Genomic DNA, 19,650 nt, shown 5'->3' on the forward strand with positions numbered 1-19,650 from the left:
TGCATTTCCAAAATGGCGCGCTGTCGGTGAATGGATAAATACCTTGATCGTGATTGGATGATTAAAAATGAACCAATCACGAGGCTCGTTCTATCAACAAGAGATTACCTGGGTCGAGACAGTTTTGTTGATATTACCCGCTGACAAGAAAATCGTGGTTAGTCAAGAGGAAATTCTCTCAATGAAAACATGGCAGAGATTGAGGGCATGTTAGCTGGTATAGAAAGCCCCAATAAACGGGCTAAAATGGATAGTGGACTGTCATCTACAAATTTCGACGAATCTAAGTTTGCCCGCTACTATAGGACTGACGCGGTGTCTTCCGCGAATGTTTCAGAATCACCAACAGTTGTGTCAAACGATGCTGCCGCAGCGTATTTCTCCTTCCCATATACCTACACTACAGCCAACTCTCTATCGACCTACACAGCCTCAACACAGAACGAAAACATTCCTGCCTTCTCTTACGGCTCTTCATATGTATACGACTATACCTCAATCAATGGTCTCTCTTCAGACTACCCAAATGGCACAGGTACGGCTATTTAATTTTTTGTATAGTTTATTGTGCGTTGGACATTAAATTTTCAATTCAGCTGTCAGATTCATAGCATTTGCGCTTGGGAGAATATGCCGGATAACTCTTGCGTTTATCACTGGTATTTTAATTCCACATCTCAGCACCATGCTCCACGATCTCCAGACAATAACTTGCATGATTTTTGGTGTGAAATTTAGTCCATTGGGGCGTATTCGATGAACAGTTCTCGTAAATGTAGTGATCGGCGCGACGTGCTCAATGTCGAATCTGTTGAATTATAGTTATTGTTGAACTTTGAAATTCATGTATTTTTAAGTGAGTGCAGCATATAGTCAACAAGTCGTAATGTTTGTGTCGATGATGAATGAAGCCCTGACTTTCTTTTTAAAAGTATATGGCTTTTGTATTTCCGCGTGTGATCGATTCAAGAAGCAAATCTCTCGAGAGTACGTATGATTTGTATAGTCATTCAAACACGCAAGTATAAACCCGATCGAGTCGCGAGGCTGAAGAGTATCAGACTGGTGACATAGTAGTACAAAGACTCTTGCGGAATTTGCTCCGTTTTAAATGACAGACAATCAGAGCTGAAACTACGATGCCCAACCAAGCAACGGAATGCTTTACGTTAGATTTGGGTCCGACTGAATTAATTTAGAAATGAATAGCAGAGTTCCAAACGCGCTTTTAAATGAACGCGTGTCGATGGAAATAATACATAACTAGGCTTATTTTTTATCAGAGGTCCATCAACTGCCCAGCTTCAACAGACTATCTGGCCTCTGTATTTTAGAACTGGTTCATATTTACGATCCATGGTCCATGGCTTTATGCATTGTTTCAAACGGGTACGATGTATGCCGCATCGAATAATCTGGATTTTAATGCGTGAATATATTTTCTCGAGTTCCATCAGAAAATCACCCCGACGATAGCACTAAATAGCTCCAGTGTTCTTCAACTATTTAATTGATAATGTGGCGAGAACATTTAGCCTAAACTTTCGCCAAAGCCCACTGGTCCCTCATTAGCAAAGGAAGTGAAAAACATTCCTAAGCTGTGTGAAGATTCGAAATCTTGATTTTCGAATGTTTAAAAGTAAGTAACCACTTGGGACGCTGAGGATTTGTGGAAGCGTCAATCGCAACATTACGACAAAATAAATGATATCAGATTTATACGACCCGAAAACACATCAGAGTCAAAATGATGAACCTTGAAGATTTCCCGAATCCTTTAAATCACGAGAAAGCATTTTTTTGTTTTATTTTCAATGATTCATCAACAAGTCAGTGTGATAATCTTTTCTCCTTGATGTGTTAAGATTTTTATTATTATACCCTATTGTCATGCTATTCTCAAAGTGAGTTTTCCAGATTGTATATTCAATGCTGGTTCAAAATCATGGAAAATACGGTCTCTTCCATTCCCAATAAGTAAAAGTCTTATGCATTATGATTAATTTTCTCTATTTGGCATTTCCAATTTGGTGTTTGTGTAATAAGTGACAGTCTAGACTGAAGCGCAGACTAGCTACTTCCTTTAAATTATTACGGTTATGGTTGTGGATAAATACTAAAAAATTTCAACCTCATTTTTGGGAAGATATTAAGGAATAAGGTAACCATTAATGAAGTGCTAGTCCAAAAATAACCGCTCTTTCTATGGTTAACTTTTACTGAATCAAGCTTTGATGTGTTTGAATAATTCAATAGTATATGTGCTTTCATGGTAAAGACTATCAATATATATATATACATTCGTATCTAGATTAAACCTACTCTCTGGCATTTAGATTTATTATGATTTTTAAGAAAATGATGTTTTTTTGTCAACTGTGCAGATATTTCATCATTGAAAATCATCCTTTACTTAATTTTGAGTAAGTGGGTACCTGTTGTTTGAAAACCAGTCAATGAAATAGAAATTGTAAGCATATATTTGATAGTATAGTATATGTGATGTACCTGTTGTATACTTACTAGTGATGGTATTCGTCTGTGATTTGTTGCTCATTCCTGAGTAATCCTTAGATTTAGTAATCTCCCCTTATTGGGAAATCAATTTTAAGGCTTATTTCTAATGCTTAAATTAATGTCCTTCCAAGGCTATTGTATCATTCAATATAGTTACAAATACAGTTACTCGTATATCTTAAACTTTTACAACAAAAAAAAAAACGAAAATGAAAATATGTTTTGATTTATTTGTTGTCACAAGTACTAGAAGTTGTTTAAACTCTCATTTTCCAGTTTATTTATTTTTCAGTTTATACTGTCAATAATTAACTGCAGCATTAGAAGTTCTGTTTGCATAAAATTAATTGAACATAAAAGACAGCCTATCACTGAGGTCTTCACTTCTCAAAACAATGTTTTATCATTAGGATGGAGATAATTTTCTTTGTTTTTTGATCTTTTCTATGGGCGACAAAAATGCAGTTCTCCTTTTTCTTTGTTTTTTTTTTTTTTAATATTCAATTATTTTGTTTATATATTCATTTGACTCAAGTGGAAAAAAGATTTTGATGCAATTCCTTTAGTTGTCAGGAAAAAAAAAGGGATCCTTAGTTTTTAAAGAGTTTTCACAGTGTTTTGTTCTATTTCCTCTGTTCTATTCAATATCCAATAAGAGGTTGGGAATTTATCATAAAATTTGTCTGACAGCATGGATTTTCATTTCAATGAGATTTTAAAAATGCAAAAGAGAAACAAGACGACTGCATGGAAATTTTGTAAGTTACTGTTATTAGTATTGGTGTACCACTGTGGTCTAATATCTGATTTTCTGACTGTGTATTCAGCAGTAGTCCTGCGTTTATCTTAAAATCTTTCAAAAATGAAAAAATATGACAATAAATAAGATGTCAAAGAAAAATAAATATATGAAAAATTAATGTACAGTTTGAATCTTGAACATATGTAAATTTATTCTCATTGTTATTGTGTTAGTCCAGTATATTTATATATATATTATGTATATAATTTTCATGGTTTTATATCTGTATGCATTTTAGAACAGTGTGGAGGTATTTTGTTCCAGAGTAAGTCTAAATTGAGATAGTCAGCTGTTGTATGCTAATAACTTTTGATGTAAAACAAACATTACTATAAACTCAAGCAGAAAGTATTATTACATATCGTATTTATGTTATTAGAAGAGATAGCATTCATATGTCTTTTTCTAATATAAACAGAAAAATTACTTAAAATTAACCATATTCTTTTTCATTACATCAATACCTTGATTCAGTGGGGAGCTAGGCATAGCAGCTGGCACAAAACACCAAATACATAATTACAACATAATTATTTATATATACGTTCATCTTTAGTCCAGTACTAAGTATTTATGCAAGTCTGATTGACTCAACTAAACAATAGAATCATTTTGATTTCATGGTTTCCTTTGTGTCATTATTCTTTGCCCTTTAGTGGCTAGTTTTGAGCTCTTGAGGCATGGAGGGATGTCTGGTTTACGCTAAAGTCCTTCATTGTCATGTGTAGTTTAGCTTGTGGTTTGGCTGACACAGATAAGAAGTTTGGACATTTGTTTTGTGGTTTCTAGCTGTATAAAGAAAATTTACTTCAAGAGCTCTTGTATTTCGTCTAGAACAGACTTTAGATCTCTCTCTGAATCTATTTAATCAAAACATAAAAAAGTATCGAATATCGCTGTGAGAGTAAGTTCTAACAAAGAAAAGGTGCGAAAAAAAATTAGTGTAAAAGCGTAAGAGGTGATCGTGTTAGGAATTTGATGCCTTGAGGATTCCAACAGAAAGAGATACTAATTTATGTGTATATTTGTACATTAATACATATTTTTAACTCTTTCCTTTTACTAAATCTTTAAACGATTCGTATTTTCAAATTGAAATTCCGAAACGTCATTACCTAGAATCGATGTTACGAATTTAGAAAAAGTTATTAAAAAAGACAATGTGATATATATGTATATAATAGGATTTTTCTTTCGGAATATTGTTGGTAGTTAACCTGTGGTCGTTTAGATGAGCTGCTTTTCTGACTTACCGTCGTCCTTTACTTATAAAGTGAAATAAAAAACAGTGTAAATAATATCCTCTTAACATATTGCAACATGTCTACTTGTTTCAAGTTCATTCATTCACTTAATTGTTGATTGTTTCGTGTAAAATTAAGTGGTTTTTCTGGGGGTTTTTTCTCTAAAAAAGTAAATAGCTAGCGCTCTTAGCGCTGTCATCTTTAGAAGACATTTATTTGGACATTTTTCCTAATAGAATTTAGTTTAGTTTTATTGTTTTTCCTCTGAGAATTTTTATGTTTTCTTCGTGACAATGTTATTGAATCCCCAGCTAAGCTTAGTAGCATTTTTACGCTAAGGATTTTTTAACTACTTTTAAACGTCTTGAAAAGTTTCTGTCTTTTCGAATGAAAAACGCTGATTTTTGTCCATTAGCTCAAAAACATATTCAATTTTTTAGTAAATTACGTCTCTTACCAACGAAAAAAAGATTACATTACAACCATTCTTTAGCAGTCTCGATTACCGTGGGTTTAGTTAATCTTTTATTCGTAATTCAAAAACAATAACGTTTTTAATATCAAGTGTAAATGTTAGCTTTTCTCATCAAAAGATTATCGAGTTTTTCAGTATTTTATTAAAATAAGCTTATTTCTTGAACATATTTTGTTGCCGAGAAAGCATAGTTATTAAATAAAAATCATTGTCATCTTTGTTTTGTTAACGTTATTAGATTCTGTGCTTCATTAAAATACGTGTAAAGCTGAAACGTATTATTTTGATTTGTCGGAATAGCAAAGATATTTTTGAAAAGTGACCATTTTTCTTTTGATGTCTTTGCTTGCTTTATGACTTCATAAAAATTCTCTTCGTTTTCGCCCGTTTTCATTAGTTTCTAAAAGACAGACTCTTCTAACGTGGTCTATGAATATTGTTGCGGGGTCCGTGGTACGATACACTCGTGTTTACAATAAGCTCTCGATGACTGACATCCCAAATTCCTTTGACGGTTTTGAGTGGGTTATTGAACAACTTTTCCATTGTGATCATATGTAAGACTGTTTGGCTTACAACCCAAAGGAAAAGTCTGTTATTGCTTTCTGTGTTTGAAAATTGGTCTTTACTTTGATTTTAAAGAGACAATGAAATTTTAAAGTTCTGCATGCGAAGGAATTCATCCAATAGTGACTACAGTTGTTGTCGCTTCTAATGGTATTATCATCAGTCTTGAGACGAGTTTTTGCTCTATACCTTTATTCAAAGATCATAATAATTATTGTCAATTTGAATGTTTTTCGAGACATGCATTACACCATTCTCATCACACATTACATCCAAATGAAGTAGAATACTCTGCCCGGCAAAACCTTTTCCTTATTTGCAGCGTTTTGGGTGGTTCGTCTTGGTACGCTCCCAACGCTTCTATCTCGGGCTCAGTGAGCGACAGGACATATACTTTAAGACAGGTGTTATTGCTTTTCAGACGTATATCTTTGTTCTTGTCTGGAGCAAGAACTACTGTCTGACAAGATAAAATTTTAAATCCTCTCTTAAGAGGTCATCGAATTCTCGTGAGGGGCAGCGTTTCTCCGCGAAGTGCGCGTAAAAAATTGATTCAAGTTAGCAGAGTCTACAACTACCCCGACCAGACACAGAGTACAAATCCTCACAGCCATTTTTCATTGCTACTTTACATCGTTTTTATTATTGTTATTTTTAAAACTTTTTTTTATTAATAATAGAAACTTTCTCTTAAAAATATTTGACCGCAGTGATCAATGTAATTACGCAGTCGATGAATAAAAACAACTGTTCAGCAAGTGTTTCGGTGTGTTTCTAGTAAGCCCACGCTATACAGGTGTGTACGTATGAGAATTGCTTACCGACGAATTTCTTCGTCCTCATTGGAGTACTTAGCTTCTTTCACCATTATACCAGAGACTAGACTGTCCTCAACCAGGTCAATTAACCTATAGCACACTAGCCAACATTATGTTTAAGAATTGACATTGCAGAGAAATTGGCCCATTAAATCTGCAATCTGATATTGACAGTGTTAGGGCTGTGTCAATGTCAAAAACAGCCTTGACTGGTTGAAAATTTTTTTTTCTTGCTGGTATTTCATAAAATTGAATTGGCAAAGTGCGGTTAAGCACTAAAACATGATTTTTCTTTAGTGGTGACTTTGACTTCAAGTTACGAGAAATCTGATAAAATTCAATATAAAAGTCACGTGGTGTTATTTCGCGCATGACAATTTTAGATTTTCAGATTTTCACTGGGCAATCGTAAGTAAAAACGCACTAGAAACTAGAAACACACCGAAATACTTGCTGAACAGTTGTTTTTTTTTCGTCGACCGTAATCGTTATTTTCTAAGATCTTTGGTAACCCGTTGGACGCTTTCCAACGCAAATCGTACAACGCCTCTCAACGGGCAGTAATTATAAGCTAACCTATTTTTTTGGTTTGATGCTAGGCTAAATGTTTAACATTATAGTAATGTTGACTAATGTTAACAGGTTCTCCCGTTGCCATTACGACTAGGCGAAATGGTCCAGCATTTTTTAAACAGTGTGAGATGTCGGTCTTTGAGATCATGCTGCTTGACTGTTAACTGAGTAAGCAAGATCTATAACATCAGGATATCTGTGAAGTATTTAAGGGACGTCATTATAGTCTATTCAATAAACGCAAATATACTAATATAGATTTAGTCAGTTTCCAAGTACATAAACGTGAAGGCTTTGCTGTTTGGGTGCCACGAAAAAGGCGCGTTGATTTATGTTTTTTTTTTGCGAATACTTACACTTGGAATTATAAGACGTTTTAGTTTGAAGTTGAATTCAAACTCGGCCAATCCGAATCTCAAAAATTCAAAGTTAATAGGTAAATCAGATCAAGGAAATGCAAAGCCTAGGAAAAAACAATAAAATGCCCTGTCATGCCTTGAGGAACTTTCAATCATACTATCGCCTTTCTAATCGAGAAAGTTATTTATATTATGTCTCTTCCTATTAAATGAATAAATGTGATATCAAGGAAGCGATACTATAGTAAAGAATGTACCAGAAAGAAAACTAATTGGAATTGTAATAAGATAATGAAACAGATAGTACACTTATAAAAAGGGGGAAGTTTTGAAGAACGTCTAAGAATACATTTTCAAACTAAAATAACGATTTGTAGCACGAAAGGAAAGAAATCCAAGGAAAAAATGGGGGGAGGGGATTTAGCTTTGTCAAGAAATGTTAGTTTTCCGTTCTTCAGTTTTGGAAAAGATTCACTATGTCTCTTCACTTCCAAAGGAAAATGATTTTAATGTAATTTATAATGTTTTAATGTCTGTTAAAGCAGCACCTGGCACAAATTTAGATTCCTGATGCCATGTCTAACCAACATTTTTAGCTTCAGTTCATCAACACTTATCGGCTGTCACATCTCCCTATAACTCCTCTTCATTCCTCCTGCCATTGCTGTCGTACGGTCATGAACTTCCCTCGGAAAAGCCATTTATCTTCACTCTAACATAGACGTCTTTGTTCCTGATACAAAGTCTAGTTCTGAAAAAGCTTAATAAAGTAATTTTTTATTCAAAAAGAGTTTGTATCTTTCAAGAAGTGAAAGCCAAGTCTTGATGTAGTACGGATTTCAATTGTAAATGATCTATAACCAACGTCCAATCGACCTGCCAGTTTTTCAAGGCGTCTGTCATCGTCCTAAGTGCTATTTCTAATATTTCTGTCGTTTGAGATTGACGTTATGTTCAATTAGTTTGTTTTATAATTAAACAAGACAGTAATTTCCCCTTTTCTAATAATTACCACGAAGGGATGACTATCCAGTTGAAGGTAAATGTATTGTTTTGACAGTGAATGAGTGTTTTGATACGATGAAATACTGGCAGCTCTAATGCTTATAAACACTAACTTCATCGAAAAATTGACAGTGCATTAATCATTTCCAAGAAAGAAAAGCCTTACCTGATGTGAGATAGTCTGTCATGTGGATTATTTGAAAAGATTTACACGCTTTCGTTCCTAAATATTTGCATAAGTGACATTTTGTTTCGACCAAAGTATTTCCTTTTAGGATGTTTCTGAAATGATTTATAATCATAACTATTGCCATTATATTACTGTATCAATTATAGACAACCTAAAACATAGTTAAATGATAGTTGATATTGATTATACCTAAAATCATTATTTAAATCAATCGGACATTTTGTAAAATAATTGCTATAAATCATTTTAAGTATGGCAGAAGTGGCATCCAAATTTGGATATTTTACTGAAAACGTCTGCAAATAAACTAATGGCGCTAGTCCTCATTATTTTTATGATTCAGAATTGATAATTTAAACGAGTGATGAATGAATCTATGAAGAAATAATTATATCATCATCTTAAATATAGTTTTTCAAAATTTCAAAATTTCTGTGGCTCTAAAATGCCTTTCTTGTCTACCAATCAAATGCCACGAAAGAACACGTACACTAACACTGTCCAATCATAGTGACCATTAGCAAAACGGAGCATTTTGATTGGCCGACATACGAAGCGTGCCAACTGAGATCTGATTGGCTGATTGTTCATGTCGATATTCATAGCATAGGATTGCTGACATTTTACAGTATTAATAGAGTGGGTTTCCAATGCAGACAAATCACTAAACAAGACAAATCACGGTTAGTAGGGAACCTTTGTACTTAACTTAATTCGATAACCTACTTTTATGACATGACCAAAAGTTAGCAATAATTTTTTCATTGCGATCATTTTTACTAACAGACTTACACCTGGGGCTACCACCGCACGTTTCCCGCCATTTTTTGAATCTGACATGAACAGACGCTTTTTCTCTTACTGTTAGTACTTAGACTTCTCGCGCTTATGTCATGTAACTCGTCAAAATAATCTTCATTATCTTTTAAATCTTTTGAAGATCTATTATTTTTTTGTCGTAGTAATTCGTTGCAAGCCGCTTCTTTATCATCTTTTAGATCAAAGCTGTGGTCTATCATCAATGCTGCGCTCTGATTGGATGAGCTACTACTAGGCTAAAAGTTATACCCTATTAGTAGCGAAAAGTATATATTTGACCATCTAGTTGGATTTGACTAAAGCAAATAGACCTCTCGCCCTCATGGCTTATAAGTCAATAGCCCTTTGGGGCTCGAGAACTAATTGCTAACTAACAGGAATCTTTAATATACTTAAGTATATCTCCTGGCGGCCATATTCTAGTCGTGACGATTCATAATTAAACTAATAGACCTTTTCTAAATTTTCCAAAACTGGCAGTGACGAGAATCTGTGGCACCAAGGCGAAAAAGGCGGGCTTGATAGTATTTGATTACCAAGCTGTAACTCATGGAGGAGCCAGTTCGAAAACGTATGCAATCCAATGACTAAGTTAGACACAGAAACCTGCTTTTATCCTATTTCAGTGATGCAGTGATCTGTAATTTTTTGAGTCCTTTTTATGATCTCTACCACTCGATATTCAGTTACTAGCAAGATTTTTTATGAATAATTTCACTTCACTTCAAAATGGGTCTACCTACGAAACTAGATACTCCGGTACTGGTACTTAGTTCGGCGCGCAGAGTACTTAGTCCTTCATAGACTAGGCGGCGTTTGTTTTAATTCTTTCTAAATGTATCGCCAATAGATCATCTTGATCACCTATTTCATTCGAGACAATCGTCGAGAAACGATAATTTATTTTTCGGAGCCTAACTGGCACCGCAGAGCGGGATGTTACTAAAATCTACTAAAAGTTTAACTCTCGATCTCGGCCCTCCCTGCCTTAGAGCCTTTTTACGTATGAGTGGCAAACGTACGGTACTGTCTTACAGCACTTGCACGTTACGACATCCCCTAACGTATAACATCAAAATGGCTTTTACTAAGAATGGTCATTGGCTGACTTCAGCACATACGGTACAGCATGCCGTAACATTGAAATGGCTTCCCATAAGAATGGTTATCGTACGGAGTGGGAAACACACAGTACTGAATTTCAGCATGGAAGAACAGGGCATAACATCCCTTACAATTGAAAAGGCTTCCCATTGGCTTCCAGTAATTCACCCAACCTCAACGCGTTGTTAAGTCTAGGGTAAGATAAGGTACGGCTACAAATTGCCGTGTCGTCCACTGCTCATACGATAAATTAGGCCTACAGGAGAAATGATGACGGGCTTTTTTGGAAATCAGTACATTGCGCGCCCGGAAGCGCGGAATCATCTTTCTTAAGTAGTGTTTTAACTGTGGATATTTTTAATGTAAGGACTTGAAACAGAGACAGGATATATTAGTTGGACGGACGGGCTTCTTGTGATTTTCTAGTGTTTTTTTTTTCTACGACAAACGATTTCAAGGTTTGACTGTATTCAAGGCTTTGATGTAATGGTTGCTGCGTGAGCAAAAATTAAGTTTGATTTAGTTTTTTCGCTTATTGAAGTCCCAGTGAGAGAAAAGGGGAAGAACGACAGGCAGGCAGGCAGGCAGGCAAGCAAAGAGAAGAGCGATAGAGAGAAGGGCAAAGAAAGGGGGGAAAAAAAGGAAAATTGAAAGTAAGAAAGAAAGAGAAAAGAAAGAATGAACGAAGAAAGCAATTTGTGTGAGAAAATAGTAAAAAATAGCTAGAGGTTCTTCTACCTTCAATATACTACAAAACCACGATACTATAACTAAAGGAGACGTGATTTTGTATCTTGCGGCCCTAGGGCGTACATAAAGTTGACTCATTCGTTTTGGAAGTCCTTATACCCTTCAACACACCAAACATGATATATCAACATCAAAGATTTTAGACTTCTCGTAATCTAAAACCTGTTGTACCTTAGGGCGTGTTTGCAAGTTAGATTCTAGTCTCAGCTTGCTCTAGACTCAACTTAAGGTTAATGTAGATACACCTGCATGATGGTGCCACATAGTATGAGTACAGTGAGCTTGATGTGGGCCACCGTTGGTAATAGTCTCAGCTTGCTCTAGTCTCAGCTTAAGGTTAATGTAGATACATCTGTATGATGGTGCCACATAGTATGAGTACAGTGAGCCTGAAGTTTGCCACCGTTGATAATAGCACAAGAGTAAAAAATCTTGATAGCTGGTGTAATTCGTGACCTGCCGTCAATGTCGTACAATTACTGTTGTAGTGAGCTCGATAACCCTTGATGTAATCATTATCAGGTGTTACCATCAAAAATCCAGCCTTGACGGTCGGGTTGCTAGACTCAGTCGTATACCACAGGTAAATATACGATTCTTTTCAAATTCAGCTCAAAAATCGGTGAAGTTACACCACACGTAATTTATTAATTTTTCCTCAATCCAATTCACGTGTTATGAGTTCTCTTGAGCATTATTTCCTTTTCCACAACCCTTTGAAGCTTGGTAATCACGTGCTGATTATTTGACTGAGAGCAAATGAATTAACATTTTGATTCCCATGGCTGAAATTTACTGGACTGCAAACAAACTTTCTACAACCTGTTTCGAGAGATCGTAATAAAACTGCATTTCGTAACGCACTGGTTACACATCGTTTTATTCAGTTCTTTACAAGTAGCTAAAAAGAATCATGAGTTTAAAATAACTTTGCTCTCCAATACAGACACGTGTCCGTTAACTGCAAAGGACATATTAAACAGCGAGACGATACCAACAAGATGCCATACTGAAGGGAATGACACGTGCATTGAAATGTAAAAAAATGCACCTTGGTTAAAGGGACGTGCTGCAAGATGAACTGTCCGAATGAGTTTGTCGATTCGGGTCAGTCTGGCATGACCACGATTTGATCCCAATAGACTATTTTAGCTTGTTAGTTTGGGGGTAATGTCTTAAGAATAATATTCTTTTTTAGAGTTATACCATAAATAATCGTGTGTTTTCTCCTGCGCAACCATTAAACAAAGAAATAATACTCTAGGGAATGACACATGTTTTGAATTGGGGAACACATAAAACCCAAGGTAAATTAAGAGGTATATTTAGGAGTCATTGCATATGACAAACAGCAGAACTATAGCGATAATACCGCAAGGAAAACTGACTTTTCTCGTGCCTTAGGGAACCTTTACTTCATGTAATAAGATCTAAGATACCTCAGAGTTGGAGTTCCCGCCATTAATAACCACCATTGCCTCAGGCGGAGCGGTTTACCTTATTAGGAAGTCGGTAAAATAGTGCTACCATATTAGGAAATAATTATTATAAAATATATAGCTTTGAAAAACCTACGAAAACAGCCAAATAACCGCTTTACAATGAAGACACGAGACTGTATAAGGAGATATTACGATGCAAATTACCTTCTAACTCTACCCTTCTGAGGATACCGTAGACATGTCTCGTATACTCATCACATATATTGGATTGGAGACACGAGACTATATAAGTAGATATTACGATGCAAATTACCTCCTCACTCTACTCTTCTGAGGATACCGTAGACTTGTCTTGTATACTTATTACATATATTGGATTGAAGACACGAGACTATATAAGGAGATATTACGATGCAAATTACCTCCTCACTCTACCCTTCTGAGGATACCTTGTCGTTTAATCATCACATTTATTGGATTAATTGATTTTTATTAACAAGGTCTGATTGATCAAGATCAAGTATGTATTTCATATGTAACGCGGTGCTTATCAAAAAAGCAGCCGAAACAACCCAAAATAAAACCCACAAAAAAAAAATTAAAGTGACACTAGCAAATTAAATTTCCGACTGCAATTAGATGAATGTCTTAACTGATTCCCACATTCATTGCTTAAAATAGAAAGCTTTGGTAACTAAGGAACTTAGGTCATTTTAAAAGGATGAAAGCCAATACAATTGCCGCTGGGAATGTGCTAGTATTGCAGGCGTTTACCATGGTATTGGCCAGGAATGATTAGTCATTGGTTTGTTTGGTCAGAACACCTTGAAAACGCCGTTGGACATCAGTTTTTGACATGGGCGTAGCGAGATCTCGGTCATAAGTTAAACGGTTTTACGCAATACCCACACCTTTGGTAAATTCTTTTGGGGGGCCTTTGGGGTTCTTGTCATGTCAATTAGTCGTAACTCGATCTTGAATCTCTAATACTGTTAAGTATTAGAGAATCATATTCCAAATCCGAGAAGCAAAATCAAAGTTGAGCCTCCTTTGTGTAGCGTAACCATGACAACAGAGCTGTCACACGGTTATTGGCGCGTGTTTTTGCTTCGATGACAAATATTGGCTCTGACGTGAGATCATAAAGAATAATCTTGTCAAATATTGATATTGGTAATCGCTCTCCTCTTTCCAACGTCAAATACTCATTTCATTTTTCAAAAATTTCGAGATTTTATCAGCTTTGCGTCTTAGCTTTTTGGCGTGCATTTTGCTTCTTAGTAATCTTTGAAGCAGTATTTTAGAATCTGATTAAAAATATAAATTCTTCATTTCAGTAGATGATCATAATATTACCCAGGGAGGTGAGATTGTCTCAGAGCAACGACCTTGAAGGAAAAATTTTTCTCGGCCGTATTTATTTTGATCTTTTTACAAGCACTTCATTAGCAATATGTCACTCTGTGCTGTCTCCATTAACAATACCATCTGTCTTTTGACCATATTTTGCTAATACAGATAAATAGTTATTAATAAGCCATCGGTTAGGCATTATAAGCAAACTGATCTGACTGTAAATGGCGCTCCGGGCCCTCGTTTAATTCAAGTACTCTGTTAAGTGTTTAGGAAAGTACTCGGCACTCATTTACATTCACGTTCGCCATCTCTCGCTGTCTCCCAGTAGCTTCTAGTCTGGAGCTTATTTACGATCTTTTTATTCTCGTTCATGCTTCATCTGGTTGGTTTAGAATCCATGCACTTATCAAAAGTATAGGCGCTTTCTACATCAGTGATCGAGAACTAAACTGACCTCCAGCATTTGACTGAGTTCGACTGATTATAGACTGCAGTCACAGTCATACGTACACCTTTGTTGTACGACGTCGGTAGGTCTTTCATTAGGTCATATTAATATGTGCTGCAGGGCTATCGCTGTTGGTTTTTCAAAAGCCGTTTACTTAAGATCTCAGTTTAATCAAAAACTAATATTTATCGTAGTTGAATCTTGCGAATCGAAACGAGAAATTTTGCGGCAATAATGATGGGTTAAATACGAAGTCATTATTTTAAAAGAAATCTTTGAGAAACAATCACTTTTTTTTGCTCACTATGTGAAACTATCAAACCAGGTTACCCACTGTAACTTCTCTCGTATTTGATTTGAAAATTTTGAAATATTTATAAGAAAAAAATTGAAGTACAAAAGCAGCCCAAAAAATATATTTATTCGTCTGCACAACTTCGGTTGACATCCTTAATTAGCTTACTATTATTCCTGTTGTTTCGTTTATTCAATTATGCCATTTATGTACTTTTTGTTTTATTTTGTCGCAGTTTTCTCACCAACAACTTTATCTTCAGTCACATCTTCGTCCAGTCATTTTCCTCTCTCGACAAACAACAACAACATCGCCCATCACAATACGCCACCTTCACGAGTTATTCATTGTCGAGCAGTCGCAGACGGGTGTAAAGAAACAGATCTTATACAAGTCTTACAACCCTTTGGAAAGATAACGTAAGTAAAGCAACCAATTTTATTTAACTTAAGTAAAACAACCACTTTTAAAAGGGGACGTATTATCGTGACTTAGAAAATATTTTTCTAGTGGATTTTGCCTATCGAAATTGTGTTCATGACATCGCACGCTATTTTCATGCATTTGGAGCTTATTTGATGTAAAAATAATTGGAAATAAAGTCATAAGAAGTGTGGTTCTGGATTTCATGATTAGACTTCGGTACAATAAACGAACAGGCGGACGTGAGTCAGAACCGCAATTTAAAAGAAATGTAATTTCGTTTTGAATCTCCATGGCACGACTGAAAGTGTTTGAAGTTTTTATTTGATTGGCTGTCTGGAACTTCATCGGAAATACGACAATTATATCTTGAATCAATAACCAAGTTTCACTTAAATCCAAATATACAAAATTGCTAACATGATAACTTTACTCGTTAGTGAGTCAGTAAGTCATATTAGTCTAGTCAAGCCGACTATTGTGTATTTACAATACTGCAAGCAATAACGAACATTGTGGGTGCAATTCGTTCTATTCATTTTGACATTTGGTTTGTATCGGGGATCGATTGTTTGGGTCGAAACAAACGTGGTCTTTTATTGCGGAAAGCGAGCCAGACATTAGTTCGGAAATAGACGTCGATGAATATGAATGTTGAAGTAACTTTGTTGTGAACGATTTTCAATTCTGTGCTCGATTAAACACAAGTGGATCAAAGGAGATTTTGTCCTCTGGAGCTCCCATTCAATAGCATCGAACCATGCGTGTGACAGAAGACTGACAGTAGACCGTGAAATGACCATAAAAATATGATTGATTGCACTTCCATAAATAGAAGCAGTTGACTCAGAAACTCTAGTGCTATTTATGGAGGCAAGTGGGCATGTCTGATTTACAATCTTTCAATTAGAGTAATTCGATATTTCTGTCTGACTTTGGCTGGATAAGGTGCTCAGCTACTTTTTTCTGTTTGTAAACTCGAGTAAAATCGTCCAACGTAATCTTCATAAGTGGGGGTTTTTAATGGGCATTCATTTTCAAAAGATGCGAAGGATTAAGAAAACAAAAAACTAATAATAATAAATTTGAACTTAGCTGTAGCACAACACCGACCTAAGCACGGAAGCTGGCTACGGGGTTATCGAACACACATCTAGAACAGCTCTTAAAAACAAATGCCTTGAATATTTCAAATGTTAAAGCAAGCCAGTTAACCTAGTTTGGTCCGGTCGACCGTGACGTGAGAAATAAGCTGTAATGCGGATCCCGCCGGATTGAGCCCGTGATGTAAAATTAAATACATAATGGGCGTGGCAAATATTGTCAAAAAAAAATTGAAATGAGAAGTTGATGTGAGTGAACCGGTTTACAGTGAGTAGCCAGGATCATCCAATAGGGACATCAGCAATGGCTATTACTGGTAGTTTTGGTTATGGAAGAGAGTTCAAAGGCTAAGAGCTGTAAACGTTTATTACATTTTGCTTCAAATCTTTATGGAATCAGCTAATCAATAAGCAAATTTTCTTATGGCTTGGAACCTATTATTTTTGACGACAGCAACTTTTTTTAGAGGAAAAAAGAAAGAAAGAAAATTAGATCAAAGTGGTGGTCATGTTGGTTATGCTTACTATACGGTTAAAAGTGGCAGCCATGTTGGATGATGTTCATAGATGGTTTGCAATCTTTCCTAAGGTAATAAAAGTGGCAGCCATGTTGGATACTGTTCACTATAGATGGCTTGCAATCTTTCCTAATGTAATAAAAGCGGCAGCCATGTTGAATGATGTTCAATATAGATGGTTTGCAATCTTTCCTAAGGAAATAAAAGTGGCAGCCATGTTGAATGATGTTCAATATAGATGGTTTGCAATCTTTCCTAGGGAAATAAAAGTGGCAGCCATGTTGAATGATGTTCAATATAGATGGTTTGCAATCTTTCCTAAGGAAATAAAAGTGGCAGCCATGTTGAATGATGTTCAATATAGATGGTTTGCAATCTTTCCTAGGGAAATAAAAGTGGCAGTCATGTTGAATGATGTTCAATATAGATGGTTTGCAATCTTTCCTAAGGAAATAAAAGCGGCAGCCATGTTGGATAGTGTTCAATATAGATGGTTTGCAATCTTTCCTAATGTAATAAAAGCGGCAGCCATGTTGAATGATGTTCAATATAGATGGTTTGCAATCTTTCCTATAGAAATAAAAGTGGCAGCCATGTTGGATGATGTTTACTATAGATGGTTTGCAATCTTTCCTAAGGGAATAAAAGTGGCAGCCATGTTGGATGATGTTTACTATAGATGGTTTACAATCTTTCCTAAGGGAATAAAAGTGGCAGCCATATTGGAAGGTGTTCAATATAGATGGTTTACAATCTTTCTTAAGAGAATAAAAGTGGCAGCCATGTTGGATGATGTTTACTATAGATGGTTTACAATCTTTCCTAAGGGAATAAAAGTGGCAGCCATGTTGGATGATGTTTACTATAAATGGTTTGCAATCTTTCCTAAGGGAATAAAAGTGGCAGCCATGCTGGATGATGTTCAATATAGATGGTTTGCAATCTTTCCTAAGGAAATAAAAGTGGCAGCCATGTTGGATGGTGTTCAATATATGGTTTACAATCTTTCCTAAGGGAATAAAACGGCAGCCATGTTGGATGATGTTCAATATAGATGGTTTGCAATCTTTCCTAAGGGAATAAAAGCGGCAGCCATGTTGGAAGGTGTTCAATATAGATGGTTTGCAATCTTTCCTAAGGAAATAAAAGTGGCAGTCATGTTGGATGGTGTTCAATATATGGTTTACAATCTTTCCTAAGGGAATAAAAGTGGCAGCCATGTTGGATGATGTTTACTATAAATGGTTTGCAATCTTTCCTAAGGGAATAAAAGTGGCAGCCATGCTGGATGATGTTCAATATAGATGGTTTGCAATCTTTCCTAAGGAAATAAAAGTGGCAGCCATGTTGGATGGTGTTCAATATATGGTTTACAATCTTTCCTAAGGGAATAAAACGGCAGCCATGTTGGATGATGTTCAATATAGATGGTTTGCAATCTTTCCTAAGGTAATAAAAGCGGCAGCCATGTTGAATGATGTTCAATATAGATGGTTTGCAATCTTTCCTAAGGGAATAAAAGTGGCAGCCATGTTGGAAGGTGTTCAATATAGATGGTTTACAATCTTTCCTAAGGGAATAAAAGTGGCAGCCATGTTGGATGTTCACTTTAGGTGGTTTGCAATCTTTTCAAAGGGAATGAAAGTGGCAGTTATGTAAAAGTAATGTTTTTCCTAAGAAAGAATTGGTGGCGTCCCGTTTTTTTCTCTGCATTTTGGTTGAGCTAAAATCTTCCCATGCATCTTACCTATGTCTCTCAAATGATATCAGAAAAAAATTATATAAAGGGTCAACATTAGGGATGCTACGTATGTAGCAAATGGACGTAACTTGTCCTAGTCCAGAACTGGACCCATTTTTCTCTCTAACTGATTATCTATAATTCTTACCAAAGCTCAATCTATTCAGTTCCTCTACTCGCTTAGTCTCCGCCGCGCGCGCACCGATAAAATTGGGTCCAACTCTGGACTAAACGAGTCCTAGAATTGGGAAGGCAAGCTCGCGTTTTGGCGCGAAATTCACACCAATTCCACAGGAACTCCACCAGCATAAGCCATGGAGAGAACTCAACATGGACCGACATAGGATTTCTTAAACATTTCGATTCTTTTCTTTCAAATATGATATAACATAAAAACCACATTTCTTATCCTCTTTTCATCTCTCTCCATATCTTTTTTTTTTTACTAAAAAAAAGCCCATTTTTTTTCCTGAAGACATTTGAAATTGAATTTGGGTCAGAAATAAGACGTATCCTGATTGATCGGATACGCAAACGCCATGCATTCAGGCTGCAAAAGTTTACAGCCTTTGACCTGAGGGCAGACAGTCGGTCCACGTGAAAATACAGCTGTATTGAGACTTTTTGTCCAAAATAATAACCTAAAATTGCTCGTGTTTCGGCAGCGGGGTGCTTCTACATCTGAGAGAGTCATTAAAGCAGATATTGTTTATTCGCCAACCATTTTCATTTGGTTGATTCAATCATGTTGTTAAATTATACATACAGCGTGGTTGGAGATTACCCTTATCTTAAATTGTTTATGCTGAGAAACAGTTTCTTAGTTCCTTTAACTGCTATCTGTTTGTTTAGTTTCTTGTTTAAAAAGATGGCTCAACTCAATCCAACCGGGTGCGTTCCGGATACCAACTGTGGTTGTTGTGAAGTTTCATGCAGGTTTTCCGCTAAGATAACGACAGTAAAACATAATTTAATTGCCATTAAAAAAGTTGAACAAATTTATCAGAACCTGACCTGGCTAGTTCTTTTGTGCGCACCGCGGTTTTGTTCATTCTTCTCCTCTGTCAATTGAGTCGTAGATAAGAAATATAAAATATATAA

The 19,650-nt window shown here is 35.8% G+C and overlaps 1 protein-coding gene across 2 annotated transcripts in view; it reads left to right on the forward strand.

Moving 5' to 3' along the window:
* Window positions 1-174: 174 nt before the first annotated feature.
* The window catches only part of LOC116293955 (heterogeneous nuclear ribonucleoprotein L), a 36,289-nt gene continuing 16,813 nt past the window's right edge, over window positions 175-19,650 (forward strand). For both annotated transcript variants that reach the window (XM_031701456.2, XM_031701457.2), the window contains exons 1-2: window positions 175-535; window positions 15,000-15,183. In XM_031701456.2, coding sequence (XP_031557316.1) covers window positions 190-535; window positions 15,000-15,183 — 530 coding nt within the window. In that variant the 5' untranslated portion in view covers window positions 175-189. The remainder of the gene's footprint in view (window positions 536-14,999; window positions 15,184-19,650) is intronic.

The sequence above is a fragment of the Actinia tenebrosa genome, unplaced genomic scaffold (assembly GCF_029948245.1).
Source record: "Actinia tenebrosa isolate PJP-AT-01 unplaced genomic scaffold, QUT_ActTen_1.0 PGA_scaffold1__47_contigs__length_23844297, whole genome shotgun sequence".
Classification (NCBI taxonomy): Eukaryota; Metazoa; Cnidaria; class Anthozoa; order Actiniaria; family Actiniidae; genus Actinia; species Actinia tenebrosa.